This window comes from Leptonotus elevatus, chromosome 7, assembly GCF_054856555.1.
Source record: "Leptonotus elevatus isolate MCC_2025b chromosome 7, RoL_Lele_1.0, whole genome shotgun sequence".
Taxonomy (NCBI): domain Eukaryota; kingdom Metazoa; phylum Chordata; class Actinopteri; order Syngnathiformes; family Syngnathidae; genus Leptonotus; species Leptonotus elevatus.
Genome location: NC_141245.1, coordinates 2,204,183 through 2,223,645, shown reverse-complemented (window position 1 = coordinate 2,223,645; position 19,463 = coordinate 2,204,183). Strand labels below are relative to the sequence as shown.

Genomic DNA, 19,463 nt, shown 5'->3' with positions numbered 1-19,463 from the left:
TATTGTGCCTTTTTCTTTTCTCTGTCATGTTTTTATTGCGGTGCTCATTTGAGATTAATACAAATCAAACAATCATGCCAGGCCAAAGCACAACTCATTAAGCATGTTGGAGTCAGGGGTGAGTATGCACTCAGTCAGAATTGGACCACTCATACTTGTCAAACAAACTTTAGGTACCAATGGTCCCAAGTAGGGATGCTCAGATCATTTGGCCACCGATCATGATCGGCCGATGTTCATGGAAAAAGTACGTGATCGGAATATTTGATCAAAGCCTTTCATTCACAATCAAAAATCCGATCATCTGCAGGTCATGCTTTTCAGCCTGCATGGCCTGACACCAGACTCAGGGCATTTGCGGGAAGTTGAACTCTTCCATCCCAACAGCGGGCGGCCCGCAGCCCCGTACGCACGCGGCAACACAGACATAAACATGTAGTCTGCTCAAGAGCGATGAATTCCCACAGACTGCGGAGCGGTTTCTGTACGGCATCTGTACGGACTGCAATTCACACAGAGTGCGTTGCGAGAGCTGTACGTGTCGGGAAACCTGCACCCGTGAAACCACAAGATTCCCTGGGGTTCACGCTGGACAATTGAGTTCACGCAATAACAACCGTATATATAGAGTGCTACTGGTAAACAATAGCCACGCTTGCCTGTCGTCACATTGATATGCTTTTTGGACATTATTTCTGGGACTTCTACCATGGGTAAGTACGTTTTGTGTTTAAATAGCGTTATTTTGTCATTTTTAATTTATTTTGTCTTTTAAGTGTCCGACTCATGTAGTTAGCTAGCTTCCGTCCTAAAAATCGAGTTCCCAAACTGTTTTATTTTGAAATACACCGGAGCTACCTTGATGCAGCTTCCGTCCTAAAAATCGAGTTCCCAAACTGTTTTATTTTGAAATACACCGGAGCTACCTTGATGCAGACGCCCGAGTTCCTGTCCGGCCCATGTAAGATTGTGTTACTAAAAGCGGGTAAATGTCAGTTTTTCAGTTGTTGTTTTTCCTGAATACTGTAGTTGAGCCAGCAAGTGCTTTGTAGTAATTCTCTTGTAGAAGTAAAAATTGTTTTTGTCTAAAATAAAGGTGATTATATGGTGATAGTTCTCCCCCCTCCCCCCCAGATAATATAGCCAATGGCACTCACTCACCATAAATAAATTGGGGGAAAAAATACAGATAATGTGATCGGAATCGTATCGGTATCGGCTGATCTTACTCATAGAAGATCGGTATCCGTTTTGGCAGCATAAAACCCTGATCGGAGCATCCCTAGTCCCAAACAGCACACATTGCCTGCTGTGAGTGTTCCTTAAATTTTAAAGGAATATTTGTGACAATCTCTGGAACAGATTGTACACTAAAAAAAGTGTTGAATTGGCAGTAGAGTCATGTACACGCCTAATACTTGCAATGCCTCACCTTTGGCACTTCAATTTCCCAGATGACAAGATCAGAGCTTGAAGAGGACACATTGTTACTATGACTTTCTCTCGCGCCCATAGTGCAGCCACTGTCCACAGAGTCCATACTGTTCACATCAGATCCTAGACAGAAAGAGATAGGTACAATCATCACTCTCTCCAGCAGCATAAACAAACACTGAGCCAGTTAACAAGACCATAAGAATCCAATAACATAGTTGTATGGAATATTTTAAAAACACCAAGAATACAAGTGTGACGTCCTGCTATAAAGCTATGCTATGAGCATGCTTAACTCATTAACCAAAACTTATAAATATGTTCTATTTTAAATGTCCCAAAGACGTATTTATATGTTTTTAATGCTTGAGCATACAGAAGGCTTTGATGCAGCCTCTCAACTGCAAAGAACAGTTGAAGAAATGGTAGTTATAACACAAACTACCAGCAGAGGATAGGAAATGAACCAGGACCATGTTGAAAAAACCCTCAATTACTCAGAATTCTAAATATATTTTTGAATAAGGATGAAACTTAGCTATATTCTAAAGCTAATTGCTGCAAAATGGAAACTGATAGAAATATACTTTTTTTTCCTGATGAAAGAAGAGACTACTCTTTCTTGTGGTCATGTTTTTATAGCAATAGAACACAATATTCTGTGGGTCTTGCAAAATCAGTTAAAAACCAGTATAACACCTGGGAGTGAAGGGGTTTGTTTTAGTGAAAATGGCTGGGAAGTGAATGAGTTAAAGAGGAAGTCAATCTTTTTCTTGACAATAATATGTTATATGTGATCTCACTAGTCTTTTTATTTAAACAGGTAAAAATGTTGGAGAACTAATTAATTTACAAACATGACCTGGACAAGGAGCCCCAACAGGAACGCATACAACACAACACACAAACGTACAAATAAAGAATCAAAGCACAACGCAAGTATAAAATAAAGAGGACACTTGTGCTATATATAATTTCCGGAATCTTGTTTTTAAACAAACACCGTCGTCGGAGAAATGTCTAAACACGACATTCTGATTAATATTACATTTGTGGATAAGGATGTTCCATATACCTTCTATGATATTACCAGTGTATTTTTTTGGGTGATATAAATTCGAAATTGACTTGACGTAATGCGTAACATCATACGCCTGTGTCTATTTGGACGTAGATGCGTCGTTCGCTGCTGCATAAAAACAATGTCGAAGCGTGTAAGGCTGTGAGCTGCAGCCAGTTCTGTAGGCAAAGGCAAAGTGGGAGCGAGCTACCTTCGTCCTGTGGAGGCTGTTTGGTTAGAAGAGGTCAAATATGATGCAAAAAAATACAATCGTTTGCAAATTGTGCAGTACAACTGTTGCCTTTAAAGTTAAGAGAATGCGCAGGCTAAAGACATGCGAGGAGGACATGTGAACAGCTCATGTTTGGCGTGAACAAAAGTTCATTATTACTGGAGCACTCTTGATTAGATGTAATGCTTATGGAAAAAAACAGACGGTGATTGGATAATACTGAAGCGGTCGCGTATTATTTGGCCAAGATAATTATTATACCGTGGCCGGTAACTACTCATAGTTGATGCGACTGTAATGCTAACCGGCCGCTAAGCTTACGTGCTTTCGATGAGACTGCGTGCGCGTTGCTGTTGCGCAGCGGCGTAAACATGCACATTTGCGTTATTCATACCCACTAGTAATGTCTACAAGCAATCACGGCATTTTCTCACGCCTCTTATAGACCAATCAGAGACATTCACGGCAAAATAACACTCACAGGACGGTTGCTGCAAAAATAACCACTGCCTAAACAATCGCAGGGGAAAACATTTTTCAACAATACACTTGCCTGCGATGTACAGAGCATGACGCCACAGACTGGCTGCTACCGTACCTTTTTTTTTTTTGCCTCTACGAGGATCAACCACACGGGAGAAAATAATGGACTTTCTTGACTCATGCAATTTGCCACTGACTTCTGAAGGTTTGTGTTTTCTTTGTATTTGCCAAGTAAATGTGCTTTATGTACTTGAAGCAGTTATGTTACAATTAGACCTTGCAGGTTAAACACCACCTGGCCTGTTTTTATTTCCATTCCATTACGGTTGCACTTTGTTTACATTTCAATTGTTGTAAAAAGGTGGCTTAAATATTGTGCTGCAATAAAAGTTCTATTATCCAAAGCACCAATCACAAATCTATTGTTCAGTAATTATTACCATTATCGTCAAAAATATCATGACCGCAAATTTCGTTGAAAAATTGCGATATAATTTTTAGGCCATATCACCCACGCCTATTTGTGGAATACGATTCATGCAGCAAAATCCAGCCATATTTATCCATCTCAGGGGGCGGCCATTTTGCCACTTGCTGTCAACTGAAGATGACATCAGTAGTTAGGTTTCCATCCAATTGTTTCGGTATTTTAAGCAAATTTACTGAAAATGTGCAAAACAGACATGCGACTTATACCAGTTTCCATCTGTTCTTCTTTTGCGACTATTGAGAGGGTACTCCGCCACCCATAGAGATGGGGTCCACCAGTAACTTAAAAGAAGAACAACAGGAAGTGACTGCGCTGTACGAGTTTGCTTTTGTAATTCTTGATAAACCGTTGCGTTTCTTTGCCGTTTTCCACCTAAAATTGCATTAATATTTGCTTCTTTAATTAATTTCAAAAAGATTTCCATTTTGTCCCCCACGGCACAAACTCCAACTCAGACTCCAAGAAAATGGAAAAAATAACAACTAAGAGTTTATTTGAGCGCACGTACTTGCAGGCTTCATGTCCTTCCGTGGGTGGGTAACCTTGCCAGCAAGCTGAATTCTTGCGGTATTTGTTTACAAATACATCTTGTACTGCTCCCGCTGATACGTTCACAACATACCTTTTTTTTACGTCAGACCAATCAGGCGTTGTTTAGGGTGGGACATGCAGCTGTAATGAAAACAGGAAGTGCCGACACCGGGGGAAACAAACAAAACCAACAGACGAATAAACGCTGCAATTAATTCAGTTCTTGCAGAATTACTCACCGTTTCCTTGTTGAATAGCGAGAGGTGCTTTGTGCATTTTTATCTGGTAAAGATGTTGGTGCATTTTTTCTCTCTCCTATCACCCTGTGATTGGTCAAAACAAAACGCGCACAAGATGCCGCATCATCCAATGTGGGACGCAATAATTCCTTTGTAGTCTTTTGAAGCCATGTGATTCTATGCATGTTTACACAACGTGATACGTCAAGATGATCACGTGACTGCCCAAAATAGGCCGCTACTGTACCTGTGTAAAATATCCCTAAAAAGTACTCCTAATCGCTCAACATAAATCGACGATTTTTTTCCAGGGAAGAGTTGAAATGAACCATTTCACTGAATAGCTGGCTAGTTTTTGATAAATGGTGCATTGCTGTAAAATATTTTACTGGGTGACTAATTTCGGTTGAATATCTCAGTCTAGGAAAAAGCCATTATTTGTAATCATTTAAAGAAAGAGAGAACATTTAGGGAGGAGAAATTAAGAAATGCTGTCGGCAATCGGCACTGACGACTTTTTGGACATGACAGAAAACAAACATTCATGTTCACAACAATTTGGATAAAAATTAGTGCCGTCAAAGTTAAAGCGTCAACTCACTTCATTAATTACATTAATCATGTATTAAAGCAGATTAAACACTTAATTCTGACTGCGAATCTTTTAGCATGACAGTGGATAGTTACGTTAAAGGCAGCTCAAGTTGTGTTTGAGCAATACACAACTGCATTAAAGTAAACCATTTAATAGATGTTTGTGTATGACGTTCTGCATATTTGTTCAGGTCAAAATATTGGGGTCTTTTTTTATTTATTATGCAAGTAATTGATTATAAAAAGAGGATGATAAGAGCATGCAGTGGATAAAAAACAAATGTGGAAAACCACCTCAAAATTAAATCTAGAACAAATTAACAGGTGCTCTTCAAATTTGGCAGGCAAAAAAAAAGTTGATTAAAAATATAAAGTTACTTTCTATATTGATACTTTTGGTCTATCGCACACACTCAAGGTCACATTCTTGACCTAATTAACTCTAAAGATGTTGAAGTTTAATTTGTTGAAATCAAGGATTTGGTTATCGCTGATAACTTCTGTGTGTTATTTGAACTACAAATAATCCCAAAATTTCTGGCAACCACTGTTTCTATAAAAAAAAGATATACAGAAATGAGAACGCAAACACTAAATCCATGTAAATCATGGCTGTGTCACAAACTGTAAATGCGGAGACCATTGTTAAAACTTCTGGATAAGTTCACCTGGAATATTTCAAACGTCCTGGATGCTGTTGTTCCTATTAAATCAACTACTTGTTGGATTGAAACACCTTTGAGGTGCACTATGAGAATAAAGACTTCTGACTATTAAATCGAAATGCAGGAAAGTAGGAGCCTGGCAATGGTTATATTGATAATTGTGATTCACTCAAGCGAGTTCTCCACAATATCAATCTGGGACTCCAGATTCTCCACTGTGATTTGCTTGGGAAAGGTTGGACATTCTGTACAATACTTCAAGCTGACTGGAAAATGCACATCTACCAAACTTTTGTTTTGACCAATCACGGCAACGGATACGACTGTCATAGTCGTCGTAAAAAAATTTTTTTAAAAAACACGAATAAACAAATATCTTTACTAGCTAAAAATGTACAAAGCACTTCTCGCTGTTCTTTAAAAAGGAAACTGTGGATAATTCTGCGCGAACGAAAATTTATTGCAGCATCCGCGACTCTACGCAGTCGTCCACGGTCCACCATGTCGCCACGTTTGGTTTGTTAGTTCCCCCCGGCTTCGCTGCTTTTTGTTTTCGTCACAGCCACATATCCCACCCCCAAACACAATATTGCTTGGTGACTGGTCCAAACCATCAGTGGTTTACATTGGTGAAAATACGCAGGCTCGGTACAAGATGGATTCTCAGGAGTTTGTGAACTCACAAATATCGTGAGAATTCAGTTTACAGAGTACGTTTGGGAAAGTAGAGCATAAGTGGAGAAAAACTAAACTCCAAGTTCACTTGACCTGTACAAACAATGTCTTTGTAATTTTAAGCTCTAAATTAGCTATTTAATATACTTTCTGGCTGGCATTATGATAATGGCGGTAGAAAATAGGCAATTTAAATAAAACATCGATAATGCAAGCCAAAAAAGGAAATAGTCAAGCTGGCGTGACCATGCAGGCAGACTTCAAAGTAAAATCCGCGAAAGCTGTTTCATTGGTGTCAATGTATTATTTAGTCAGCTTTATTTAGAAGTTTGCTTTAGCATATGCGGCGTGCGTTTACGCCTTCCCTGACATTACTGAATGCCACGCACACGCACACACGCACTGACCGGAACTTACTTGTTAACATACATTTTAATCTTTTTGTTTTGGTGGAAGAAGCAAGTCTTAGAAGTGGGTATACTCAAGATTGACTAAATAAGAAGTGCGTATACCCTGGACTACACCACTGAACTAAACAGTAAAAGGACAATGCGTTAATCATGTTCAAACCCTTCATGACGTTTGAATTTAGTTGGCTCAGAGAAATAACATCACCTTAACTGTAATCCCCATATTTAAAGGTTTTCCATTCAAATATTACTGGCTTGACTCATTTGACTTGGTACATTTGTAACATGTTTCAAAAGTGGTTGATGAATGACTACAACAGATACACAATAGCAAAATGCAACATTTTAGATTATAATTTACATATGATTTATTTTTATTTTTATTGTGAAATAAGCCTCCAGTTCAACAACGTTGATATGATATTTCTCTTTTATAAACAAAAAAAAGGAAAAGAATGGAATGTATTGTGTGAAGTCATTTCTTTGTAAGATAAGGCTTGGTAAGTCCTTAGACCATGGCCCAGACATGTTTAGAAGACGGGCTATTGTCACACAAAAAACAGCGAGTAATTGCCAGAAATTCTTGCAGCTCCTTCAATGTTGCTGCCAGCCACTTTGAGGAAAAAAAAGGCAAATGTAAAACTGGTCAGGGAAAATGCAATGTTGGAGGGACGTTGAGTTCTTGGTAATGTTGCCATATTTTCTCCTGTTGGTGATGACTGTTTTTGTGTTTCATGGGATATTTAATGACTCAGAAATTATTTTGTGGCCTTGTCCTGACTGAACAATGACAACCCTCTAATGTTTTTTGAAATGGCTTGTGCGACAATAAAAATGTCAGGAAAAACCTACAACTAATTAACTTTAGAGTTAATGAGAGCACTTTAAATGCTGGCAGGTGTGTGCCAAGTCCAAATTAACATCTCTTTGGCCTTGTTCAAACTGCCAGCCAAAACCTGATTTTTAGCCCATCCAGACTGATGATTGGTTCGAACCCCTGCAGTGGTAATAAACGGGCTTGGTACAAGATTTATTCTCCAGAGTTGGTAAACTCACAGATACTACGAGAACTTATCTAGCAGAGCAAGTTTAAGCAAATATGGTCATGCTGTATCTCCCGGGGGGAATTTTTTAATAATTTTTTTAAAGTGCAACCAAAACCTGTGTGATGCGACCAACTGAAAAAGTTGGTAACACCAGTTCTACCAGTGCAAAAGTGTAGAGCACTGGGCAGTAGGGAGCGGTAAACGTCAAACACTACACATGCTGGGCGACACCTCCGTTCGACGCCGTCACTACAGCAACCTGTCAGATGGGTCAACAATATCAGAGCCAGATCAGATTTGGACACTTGCTAACAACAGTGTGGACAGTAAGGCCTACAAAATAAAAAATAAATTAAATAAATAAAAATGAAAATAAATTAAAACAAAAACATTTGTTTTATTTAAAAAAAATAATAATAATAATAATAATCACATTTGTGGAGGAATCAGATATGCCTGCAGTCTGAACGCAGCCTTTGAATTGACTTGTTAATTGTAAATATAGCCACAGCCCCGAGAAAGAGCTTTCTCTCTCTCACACACACTAATATTATTGTAAAATATTTAGGCCTATTTAGCACGGGCATTTTTACAAAACAAGATATAAATAATTTTATGGCGAATGGTACATTAAACACCAAACGCGGGGTGAGCAACTGAGCATTTTCTGGCGGTGGAATTGCACTTTATAGTCAATGTACAGTACTTTGCACTGGCGGGCACGGATACGTGCGGTGCGGATGACGCATTTGTAGGCTATTTGGAGCGGGACACGGTGCAGCGCACTTAAAAATCGGCACATTCACCAATGTATAAAAATAAATAAATGTATTCGCACCAGCCAATCGGATTTGGGAACAGACTGCAAAGTCACACACGGCGTCCTGTACAGGTCTGTCGCCACCCGGAGATAGTGGTACATGTTTACTTGTTTAAAACTTTTGATAGCAATAGTGCTAACATTAGCTAAAGTATTTAGCACGGCCAACAGAATGCAAGTGAAAAAGTAGAAGCGCCCAAGGGGATCTCAAAGAAGAAAAAGAAAAAAAAGAAGAAAAAAAAGGCGCTGCAGGAGAAAGAGTGGCTCACCTGTAGTGCAGTACTTGGCAGCACTCTCTTTTTTGACAGTTTACCAAGCAACCCTCTCCTTCGCCGGTGTGCACAATGAAGCTGCCGGTAGCTCGGTACCAACAAATGCCCCCGCGTTTTTGGTGTTTAATTCAAACAGACGCTTCCGTGCAGCTTTTTTTTTTTTCTCTCGCTTGCATCACAACATCCTCTTTCGGTCATATTTTTTCGCCCGAATACAGAAAATACATATTTTTGCCAATTTCGAACGAACATTTTCGGTGCATCACTAGTTTTAAATGTCCCAAAGACGTATTTTACAGAGAACGGGTTAAGCAATTGTAGTAATTACAAAAACGGCAAGCAGGTGGCAGCAGAGTAGAATAGATCAACCAGGGCCATGTTGCAAACAAGCTCATTTACGCACAGTTCTAAACAGATTTGAGAATAATGATGAAACGTATCTATATTCTTATGCTAATTGCTGCAAAACAGAAACGGATAGAAATATATTTTTTCCTAATGAAAGAAGACTAATCTTTCTTTTGGTAGGTTCCATGTTTTTATAGCAATAGAACACAATATTCTGTCTGTGGGCCTTGCAAAATCAGTTAAAATCTAGTAAAACAGCCGGGAGCGAAGGGGGTTGCTTCAGTAATAATGGCTGGGAGTGAATGAGTTAAACTGGAAATTATTTTTGAAAAATTAATCTGTTATGTTAGTAACAACCAAATAAATAATATAGAGCATAGGTGTCAAACTCCGGTTCTCGAGGGCCGCAGTCCTGCAGGTTTCCCTCTTCCAACAGAAGCTGATTCCAATCAGCAGGATCGTTATCAGGCTTATGCAGAGCTTGCTGATGAGCTGATCATATATCAGCTGTGTTGGAAAAGGGAAACATCCAAGGCCCTCGAGGACCGGAGTTTGACACCTATGATATAGAGCAAACTTGTCATTACAGTCGGTGTTCCTTTTAAAACACTGCCTACACAACTTGACTGAAGGGAAAGTGTTTCACCTCAAAGATTCTATGGTATATTTCACTTTGATCCAACTGACACACAAACGCGCAACTCACCTCCAGACTGGTCTGTTTCCACGTCACATCCCTGAGGTCCATTCCTTAGGCCCATTCCATCGAGTATCTTTGCACCACACACAGCATCCACTGAGTTATCTTCCGTCAAAGAAAAAATAATTTCCTCTATGGGTGTGTCACTCAATGATCGGGGTTGTGTTGCTTCTTTTTCTGACAAGTCTGTAATCTGGAAGACATCCATTTTGCTGTCAATCAGACTGTGTTGGTAAGTCTTGTTGCCAATGCCATCCTCAGAGTGACAGGTGCTGCAAGCAGAGTCCTCAGTCTGTGTAGCTGATTCATCACCTTTCAGTTTGTTGCTTAGTAGTGGTGCACTGTCTGCTACTTGGTGAGACAGTTTTGGCCTGGGGTCTTTTTGTGTATTGTTTATCTGCACCAATTCATTACCCTCTATAGATTCCCATACAGAGGCATTAAAAGACCCATTGGGCATCCCTTGTTCTTTGTTTTGGAATTCGTCACAGCCTGTTTGATGGTGGTTTGGCAATCGAGGATGGTGACAATGCTGACTTTGGTCACTAATTGGGCAGCTGGTGCCACCAAAGACCCGGGTGGCTGCTGAGAATACCTCAGTTATGAGTCCAGCTGCCAAAACTTCCAGATCCTGATCCTCTTCATGAACCTGGATGTCCTGTGGTGTCGATGACATAGCATGGGCTTTGGAAGTAAGGACCAGAGAGTTGGGGGTGCTGCTTAGAATGTGTTTATTAAAATCTTGCAGTGAAATGGGTAGATCTCGAGACTCAAACTGTGATGATGCCACTTGCTGCACTTCAACAGGTACGATTGGACAACCATCATCCTGTGTCGTCATAGTGTTGTGGTTCTTTGCAACTTCCCCCTCTGGCTCAGGTCGCTCTGCATCAGTAAGGCACACTGACGTCGTGGTAGACTTGGTAGTGGATTGGTGGGGCAAGACAATGTCTTTGACAGTGATTTCAGAAGCAGATGCTAGCTCTCTTTTTAGATCGATGCCTGCCTCTGAAGCACAGGAGGGCACTGGGCTTTTCTTCGGGTCTCTACGATCTTTTAGTGGCACACTGAGACTATTGTCCTGCTCACATGGTGGCAGAGTTGAGACTACGGGTTTATCAACTTTAAGTTCTATTCCACACGCCTCAACAGCTGCCTCTTTAAGAGTCTTTCCCATTGTGGATGCTGTGTCTTTATCATCAACATTATTTTGGAAGATATTTTCATGCTCCTCATCTTTTCTAGTGGCCTTTGGATGTTTGCAGGTCAGGTTGTGTTCTGTGTTATTTATAGTAGATACAGTGTCTTTCTCAACCATACCATTGCGGCCCACTGTTAGAGACAATCTCAAGGTTGCATTGGTTGCACCCCCATCTGGGTCATCATTGCCGATGAGGCGCTCTTTCTTACGGGAGGTGTACCACCACCAGCCGATAAGTGCAAGGACTCCAGGCAGTGTATAGGGCACAATCGAGCGAAACCTTAGAGGCATCTCGTCAGGACACTAGCAGCTACACCTGAAGGGGGGAAAAAAACATTTGTGATGAGAGCGTTAAATTATAATTAAACCCCATTTTTCATTCTCATTTAATTTATTTCAGGCAGCGGTTAACATAAACAAGACAACCAAAACATTATTTCCAGTCAGTGCTTCATTAAACATAGCCTAAAAAAGGAGTGGGAGGAATAAAACTTCCAAAATTAGTCAATTAGTCATGATGAAAATCAAAATCAATCGACGACGAGTCATTTATGTATTTATTTATTTGGCGCTGTGTTTTTCTATAGAAAACTGCCTTGGCCAACGCTTCTCCAACTTACTGAAGGTCATGTCTGTGATGCACATACGCAATAGTGGTAATCTTGGTCATCTTTGATGTAAACAAAAGCATTATGGGTAATGGAATGTCTTGGCTAACCCGTGATAGCAACAGAGTCTGAAATGTCGGTTACATTTCACCAAAAATACTTAATACTAGGGATGGGTGAGTACCGATACCAGGCCACATTTCATGGTATCGGTACTCGCGATGGATATAGATACTGGTATCGGCCCCTGCACTTGTGGCCCTTTTTCGGTCAGGAACTGTCAGAAAGACTGGTGGGAACGTAAGTTTTGTCTCGTTCGTTTCCTGTGTGTCTCCTTATGAGGTAACACTTGTTAACTTCATTACTTCAAGCAGCGCCATTTCACTCTGCGTTACTCTTGTTGTGAGTAATATCACCTATATGTGTGGTTCATATACTTTTGTAGCTCATGTAAATTAGTGGTGCTTAATTGCCTCACGCTTAATTGCCTCGTTAAATTGTGACCGTTTTGGGCTTTTTGATGGTTCTGACCAGGCCATTTCAAAATAAAATACTGCTCATGGGTTAACATCGTTGAGCTGCGGTGCTAACAATAGAACGGTGCCGTCTATGGCACTCGCAGACGGCAATTATAGCTCTTATACACACACACTACATTACATTTGTAATGTGGCTTTTTTGTATACTAATTCTTATACAGAGCAACCTTCCAAATTAAAAGCATGAATTTCAAAACACGATATAATTAAACATCACACCCTAAACAGCTTGAGGAATTTTTAACATGGTAGATATTACTAAATTACTTGAAGCTCTATTGCATTGAATTGAATTATTTGCATTTCACTGTATTCCTTAAAGAGTTAGACAACCTCATATTTTGATTGGGACTTTTTCTGGCCACTGGATTATTTGTTTAATCTTATTTCTGAAGGTCATTTTATTGTATGCTCTATGCAAAATGATTTTATGAGCAAAATGAAAAATATAATAGCCATTAATTTCATTCAATATTATGGAAATTTGTGTAGTTGGGATATACATGTCATTTTTTGAAAAATATCTGCCAATGTTTTGGAAATGCACTTGGTATCAGTGAGTACTGAAGATTTGAATATCGGTATCGGTCTAAAAAAAAGTGGTATCAAACTTTCATGGCACCACGGCAGTGATAAATCAGTATTTAAAAGGAGGGGGAAGCATGTTGCTGCTGATGCCATCTCTGACAGTCATGTCTGGAAAGTAGCAATAGCACCGTGTGTGTTTGCTGTAACGCAATGTTCGGTTTGGTTCACTAACATATTGTAGATTACGGAGTCAATAGTCAGTGAACTCACCTTATTAACAACCAAAATAAAAATGTTGTATTGCCTGCGTTGATATCGAACACGCTCTATCGCGGACTGTCTCTCTTCCCAGTCACTCGCGATTCGCAACCGTTGCGTTTATGAGCTCGGACATTAGCAGGACTCTAACTGAACATGGCATATTTGCTGCAAGCCCTCAAGGGCAACAAATAATAAAACATAGTTCGTTACAATATGCAGTTCTAAATTATAGTGCCCCAAAAAAATAAGTTACTTTTAACTCTTTGACTGCCAGACGTTTTCAGAAAAGGGATGCTGTGAGTGCCAGCCGATTTAAGCATTTTGACTGATCTTTCAAGGTCCACAGAAAATTGTGTTTGGACTATGGAAACACTACCAAATGAAAGATTGAACTCTCATCTTTCATCAGAAAAAAAAAAGTTTGTTTCTACCTTATTCCGTTCTTCAGTAATCAACAATAGAAAATGGTTAGTTTCATCCAAATGCGCTTGTTTTGGACCAAAATACGGAGAAATCAAGCTTTTAGTGAAACGATATTATTTCATGCACTCTAGTGAATTTTACACTTCTTTTTGTCCATGAATGATGCCACAAACACCTAAATAGTGCTTTACTTCTATAAAACACTACCACCAAGAATGAAAAAGTGTTTTTTGATAGCAAAATACGTTTATTTACATTCAACAGTGTAACAATTTGACACAACAATTTACAAATGTGTGCAACTGTGGTACGATTTACAATTATGTGGATGTTTCAACGACAGTTTTTCTTTTTGTGTAACACTCCCCTGCGTGCAAGGAGACGCAACAGGATTTGCACAACAGATTAGTTTCACTGCGATTGCCTCTTCGCGTGCAGACGCTACACTTTCTTGCCGGCCGTTTTTTCCGGGGAATAGCAAGTATATACTGCAGTGTGTGTTGCCATAAAGTCTACTATCAGGATCATGCTACGGTTACGTTACGGTGGTGTTACGTCTGGCTTCCTCATGTCCTTCAGTTCCTATACCGGGTGGTAGATGTTCTGATCCATCTTATCCACTCCATTCATGGTGGCATCGTAGTCCAGAACCAGTGTCTTCTCCGTGATCAGACTGTACCCGCTCCTCCGATGAATATGCATTGGACTCTGGGTACTCTCCATCGTCCGATCGAATGTCCGCCCGGCTTTGCTCCGCGTTTTCCGGCGTTAGCATCGCTAGCCGGTGAGGCTTTATGACGTGACCATCGTCGCGCGTCAAAGCTTCCAACTTCGGCGTCAACCTCGGGAGTCACCATCATCATCATCATCAATGTGCATTGGTCGATGCTTTTCGACTACTCTCCATCGTCCGATTGAATGTCCGCTTGTGCAGAAGTGCCCGGTCGGCTTTGCTCCGCGTTTTCCGGCGTTAGCATCGCCAGCCGGTGAGGCTTACTACGTGATCATAACGGTCGCGTCAACGCTTCCAACTTCGGCGTCAAGCTCGGAGTCACCATCATCATCATCGTCATCGTCGACATCAATGCGCTTTTTAGTATTGATCAATGCTTTCCGTCTCAAGCGTGAGCTGTTTGCAACCAGTCGCCATTGTTGCTTCATCAGCCATTGTCCCCTCAACACTCTAGCTCCGCCTCACGTCTTCTACTGACGCCCACCCAATCTTGTCCAAAGAGAGTCATCGCTGCCATCTAGGGGCCAAAACGAGTCATTATACTAACTAGATCTGCTTGATACTTTCAGCACAGCTGCCCAAGGCTTTCCTTCACCCGTTTCCAAAAAAGAAACAAAAAAAACAGTGAACGTCTTTTAACGTCTTCGGCGCCCCTCCGTAGGTTTTTACTAAACGTTATATAACGTTTATGGCAGTCAAAGAGTTCATCTTTAAGGATTTTTTTTTCATTTCAGGTGGATATCACATTGTTTGTGTAGTTAAATGTGCTACTTTTAAATTATACATACTAGTGAAGCAGAATTTTTTTTCTTCGATAAAAGGTTAAATAAAACAAAATTTAAAACCAATACAAGTGTTCATTTTAGTTGTTATTATCAGAGACCCAGTATATTAATATTCATACAACTTCACTTGCTCCACCCCCAGCGCTGGACTCACTCACACATCCAATACCTAATCTATGAATATATATAGCAAATTTAAAATGGTGTCAGCTATATTTGTTGCGGATGATTTGTTAAAATCAGGCACCAGCAGTGCAATAAAAGGAAAACCTATGATATGCAACTATATATTGTTAAGTATATGCCTCGGAAATGGTGGCCCACACTACCTAACCTTGGACAAGGTTACAGGCAAAGTTGGCTGGCTGCTGTATAAGTGTCGAGCAGTGGCCCCTTTACATTTCAACTCGCTGTTCACCCTACTTTTTTAGACCTCAAAAGTCAACTGGAGTAGGGATGGGCAATATGGACAAAAATAATAATTTCTGGGGGGGGGGGGGGGGTTCTCAGTCATTCTGGACAATTACAATTCTAATCAAAGAATTAATAAACCCAAATAACATTTATTTATAGAAAGTTTGATTCATTAAAAAAAAAAACTGTGCTAAATGCTTAGACATAATGCTAAGTGATTTTAAATCAGTTAACGTCAACTTAACATTCATACCTAATGTTACAATTAAGTAGGGCTGGGCGATACGGTTAAAAAAAAAAAATCATTCAGGGCGATTACGGCTAATTAATAAACCCAACAAACATTTATATAAAGGTATCTTTTTCTTTTTTTTTTATCATTCCTGTGCAAAATATTCAGACTACAATAATGTATACTGATTATTAATCAGTTTTAATAGTTTGTGCTTAAATATCACAATTAAGTAGTTGGTAGCTATTGTAAGCATGTCTTGTAAACCACCCATCCAGCATTCTGACACTTGTGCAAATTTACAAGTTACAATAACATTTGGCTGTAACATAACAGCTGTTAATAAACCAGAAGATAGAATTCGATTTCACAATTCAGCAAATTTTCAACGATTCGATTAAAAAAAGAAATGCAGATTAATCGAATTGTTTCGATTTATTGCCCAGCCCTACAATTAAGTACTTAGTAAAACTATTGTAAACGCAAGACTTGTAAACCACCCATCCAGCTTTTGTGCCAAATTACAACTGAAAATAATTAATTTCATAATTTAGCTCCTTTTCTAATTTATGACGAATTAATCAACTAAAATAATTACGATTTATTGCTCAGCCCTACTATACAGCTCGATAGTGGCCGTGCAACTAAAGACAAATATTAAAACCAGCCAAATCAACTGACAGTTTCTGTATTTGTAGTCATACTTGAGGCTGTTCATGAACATTGTTTTGCTTCTTGTGTGTTAGTTTTGCGTCACCCAAAATATCCTATTCTCTATCTCTACATACATAATTTAGCAGATCTGGCAATCAAGCTTCTTGACTTAATCTTGTGCTGACCAATTGCCAATTTAGGACAACCTGACAATCCAACAAGAAATTTCCACGGGTAAAAACTTATTACACTGGGGAGGCATTTTTATTTGTTTTCGTATTCAAGAGATGCCTATTAGAGGGCTGTTAAATTCTGAATATCTAAAACTACTTTTAACATTCAAAACAAGGAGCGAATTTTTCAACCCGATCGAATCCCTTGTGCTGCTACGACTAGAATGATACGGTTGGTGCTCAGTACACAAAAGAAAGTCACACCAACCTCGAGAACGTTACCGTTAAACTCAAAATCAGTGACACGTTTTATTTGTCAAATTGTCCCGTTTGGTTCCTCGCTGTTTTGTTTGTTTATAAGTGCTTTTAGCAAGTGGTTAAATGACTTAGCTAGCCGACAAGTTAGCATCGACGACCACAGCGTGAAACGGAAACAACTACTGGGACGTCTTTCCCCTTGAAAGGATATAAGAAAGGGCATACCTTGAATTAAACCTCCAACCATTTCTCCTCCTCATTCAAGCTTGACAGGCTTCTTACATATCAACACATACACAAAATATATGCCCCAATAATTCAGACTCAGTCAACCTTCTACGGCTGATAAAAAGAAATATTGATTAAAAAAAGAAACAAATGAAACCGTTGGGTGCCAACAGAGATTACAAAGTTAAGACCACCAGACGCCCGAATATCAAAATACTCGGCGGACGCGTACTATTCACAACGTTGCATGACATTTTTGTTGGAGTTTTAGTGGGCGCAATTATGTACAAATCAGTAAATTACGGTACTGTGTGTTGAGCGTGGTTTAACAAAATCGGACGTTTGTAGCTGTGACCTAATGCTAACCAACACTGCTGGCAGTAAAGCATGTCTCGTTGCAAGGCCGCAGTGTTTGACACACATTAAGTTCACAGGCAACCGCCGTAATTCATTAGAAAATAAAAACAATCAAATAAATGAAGTCGAATTAACGGTAACGTTGCATCAATCTAGTTACAGAAAGTACAACGGCAAAAGTGCTTTTTTTGGGCCCAACGAATCTGACCGTGGGTTATATCATAACATCTCAGAACAGTTTCGTGTCGTCCTGGCCCCAAAAAGAACGTATTCACTAAAACATAACATTATGAAATGCACTAAAATGCTGACCTATGTAAACTAGAGGACATTTCAACCAGTGCGCTTTTACCGATCGGGCCCCAGACCTTGACATTAGCTTGCTAACCGGCCTGCCGAAAATGAAAGCCGTTTGTACAAGTGGTATTGGCAATGTATGGATCATTGGCTCTGCCCTGGACATAATCTCATGTTATGATTGTGTCAAACGACAGAGGGAGAATTTGGCAAAGTTATGTATATAACAAGAGTGAGAGTGGCTAACTTAGCTACGCAAGTTTTTGAAAGGTTGGAAGATGATGCTAGTAGCTCAATGACACGGACTTACTAACGCCAGTGGGTTTTAAGTACATGTAGGAATGCATAATAGCAACACGAAAGTTGCATTTAAAAACAACAAAAACTCCTGCATCGCAGTGAGTAGATGACCCAGCCACGCGAAATGAACATGCAGTTAACTACAGACAACCTGCTCTGTGGCACAAATGTTAGAATGCAATTTACCGATTTCACTTACAGTATTTTAAGGCCCTTGATGTCGCCACGATGACAGCAACTCGATGTAAACGTTGATTTTTTTAAAGTGTCCCAGTACAAAGTCAAGACTCTCTCCCACGTGCTGTCAGAGGAGTACCAGCCAGGTTTAAAAAAAAAAAAAAAAAAAAAAACCACACACACAAACGCATATTGAGCAGCTGCTCAAATCTCGCGATGTTTATGTCTTATCACTCATTAGTGTTTCGTGCGTTATAGTCTCGCGATAACTGAGGTTGCGGTAATGGCAAAATTGCTAACAGCCGTGTTCGTATGGCCAAATGGCCATATCTGAATGTGGCCAACGTACTGATAAACTGGATCAACTACAGGCATTCATTTCGTCCTTAGAGACAGGAATAAAATCTAGAGCAGTGATTTTTAAATTAAAAGGTAATCTTTTGAGGTCAAAACAATCTTGAACTTGTAAGGTTCTTACTTGGGCTTCACTCCCTGCATGTATCCAAATTCACAAGGCTGGGTCCTCCCATTTTTCTTTTTCTTTTCTTAAAAAGTTTATTTGAACAATAAACAGCATACAAAATAATGTGTGGGAATTAAATATAAACATTGTATACAACAAAACACATCAGGGAGGTTATAAAGGATATAGAAGCTGAAAAACAAAGCAAAAGCAGTATAAAATTATAGAAATGAATTATAAAGTTTACAGTAATTGTATGTTTTAGTGTAGATAATGATGAAAATTTACTTTATGAATACAAAAAAACTCAATGAAGAAGGTGCATGAATTTGGACATATACAATTTTGCTAGTATAATAAAAAGGTTTATCAAATAAAATTGTGCGTAGACAGTCTTATCATGTTCAAATATACCAGGGATAGGGAACCCTGGTCCTTGAGAGCCATTGTCCTGCCTGTTTTCCATGTCTCTCTCCTCAAACACAGCTGACTCAAGTGATCAGCTAATCAGCAAGCTCTGTAGAAGTCTGATAACGATCTTGTTCATCAATCAGGTGTGTTGATGGAGGGAGACATGGAAAACAGGCAGGACAGCGGCTCTCGAGGACCAGGGTTCCCTACCACTGAAATATACCAAATAATACATGATGTTTCCAAAATGGGCTGGGTCCTCCCGAGGCCTAATTTGTCAGACGCATGACTTCACTCCCGGCGCGACTCGACAGCACGCACTGATATGAATCAATCAATGCGCTATATTGACAGTCGATTCACATGTTCTGTGTGTGCAAGCTGGTGCAAAGGGGACTGCCTGGGGTGGAGGAAAAGTGAGA

The 19,463-nt window shown here is 39.7% G+C and overlaps 1 protein-coding gene across 1 annotated transcript in view; it reads right to left on the bottom strand.

The window, feature by feature from the left end:
• akap1b (A kinase (PRKA) anchor protein 1b) overlaps window positions 1-18,330 on the bottom strand; it is a 47,936-nt gene extending 29,606 nt beyond the window's left edge. The window contains exons 1-3 of the mRNA XM_086080529.1: window positions 18,190-18,330; window positions 10,006-11,516; window positions 1,433-1,557 (exon numbers count right to left, since the gene is read on the bottom strand). Of these exons, the coding sequence (XP_085936655.1) occupies window positions 1,433-1,557; window positions 10,006-11,491 (1,611 nt within the window). The 5' untranslated portion in view covers window positions 11,492-11,516; window positions 18,190-18,330. The remainder of the gene's footprint in view (window positions 1-1,432; window positions 1,558-10,005; window positions 11,517-18,189) is intronic.
• Window positions 18,331-19,463: the final 1,133 nt, after the last annotated feature.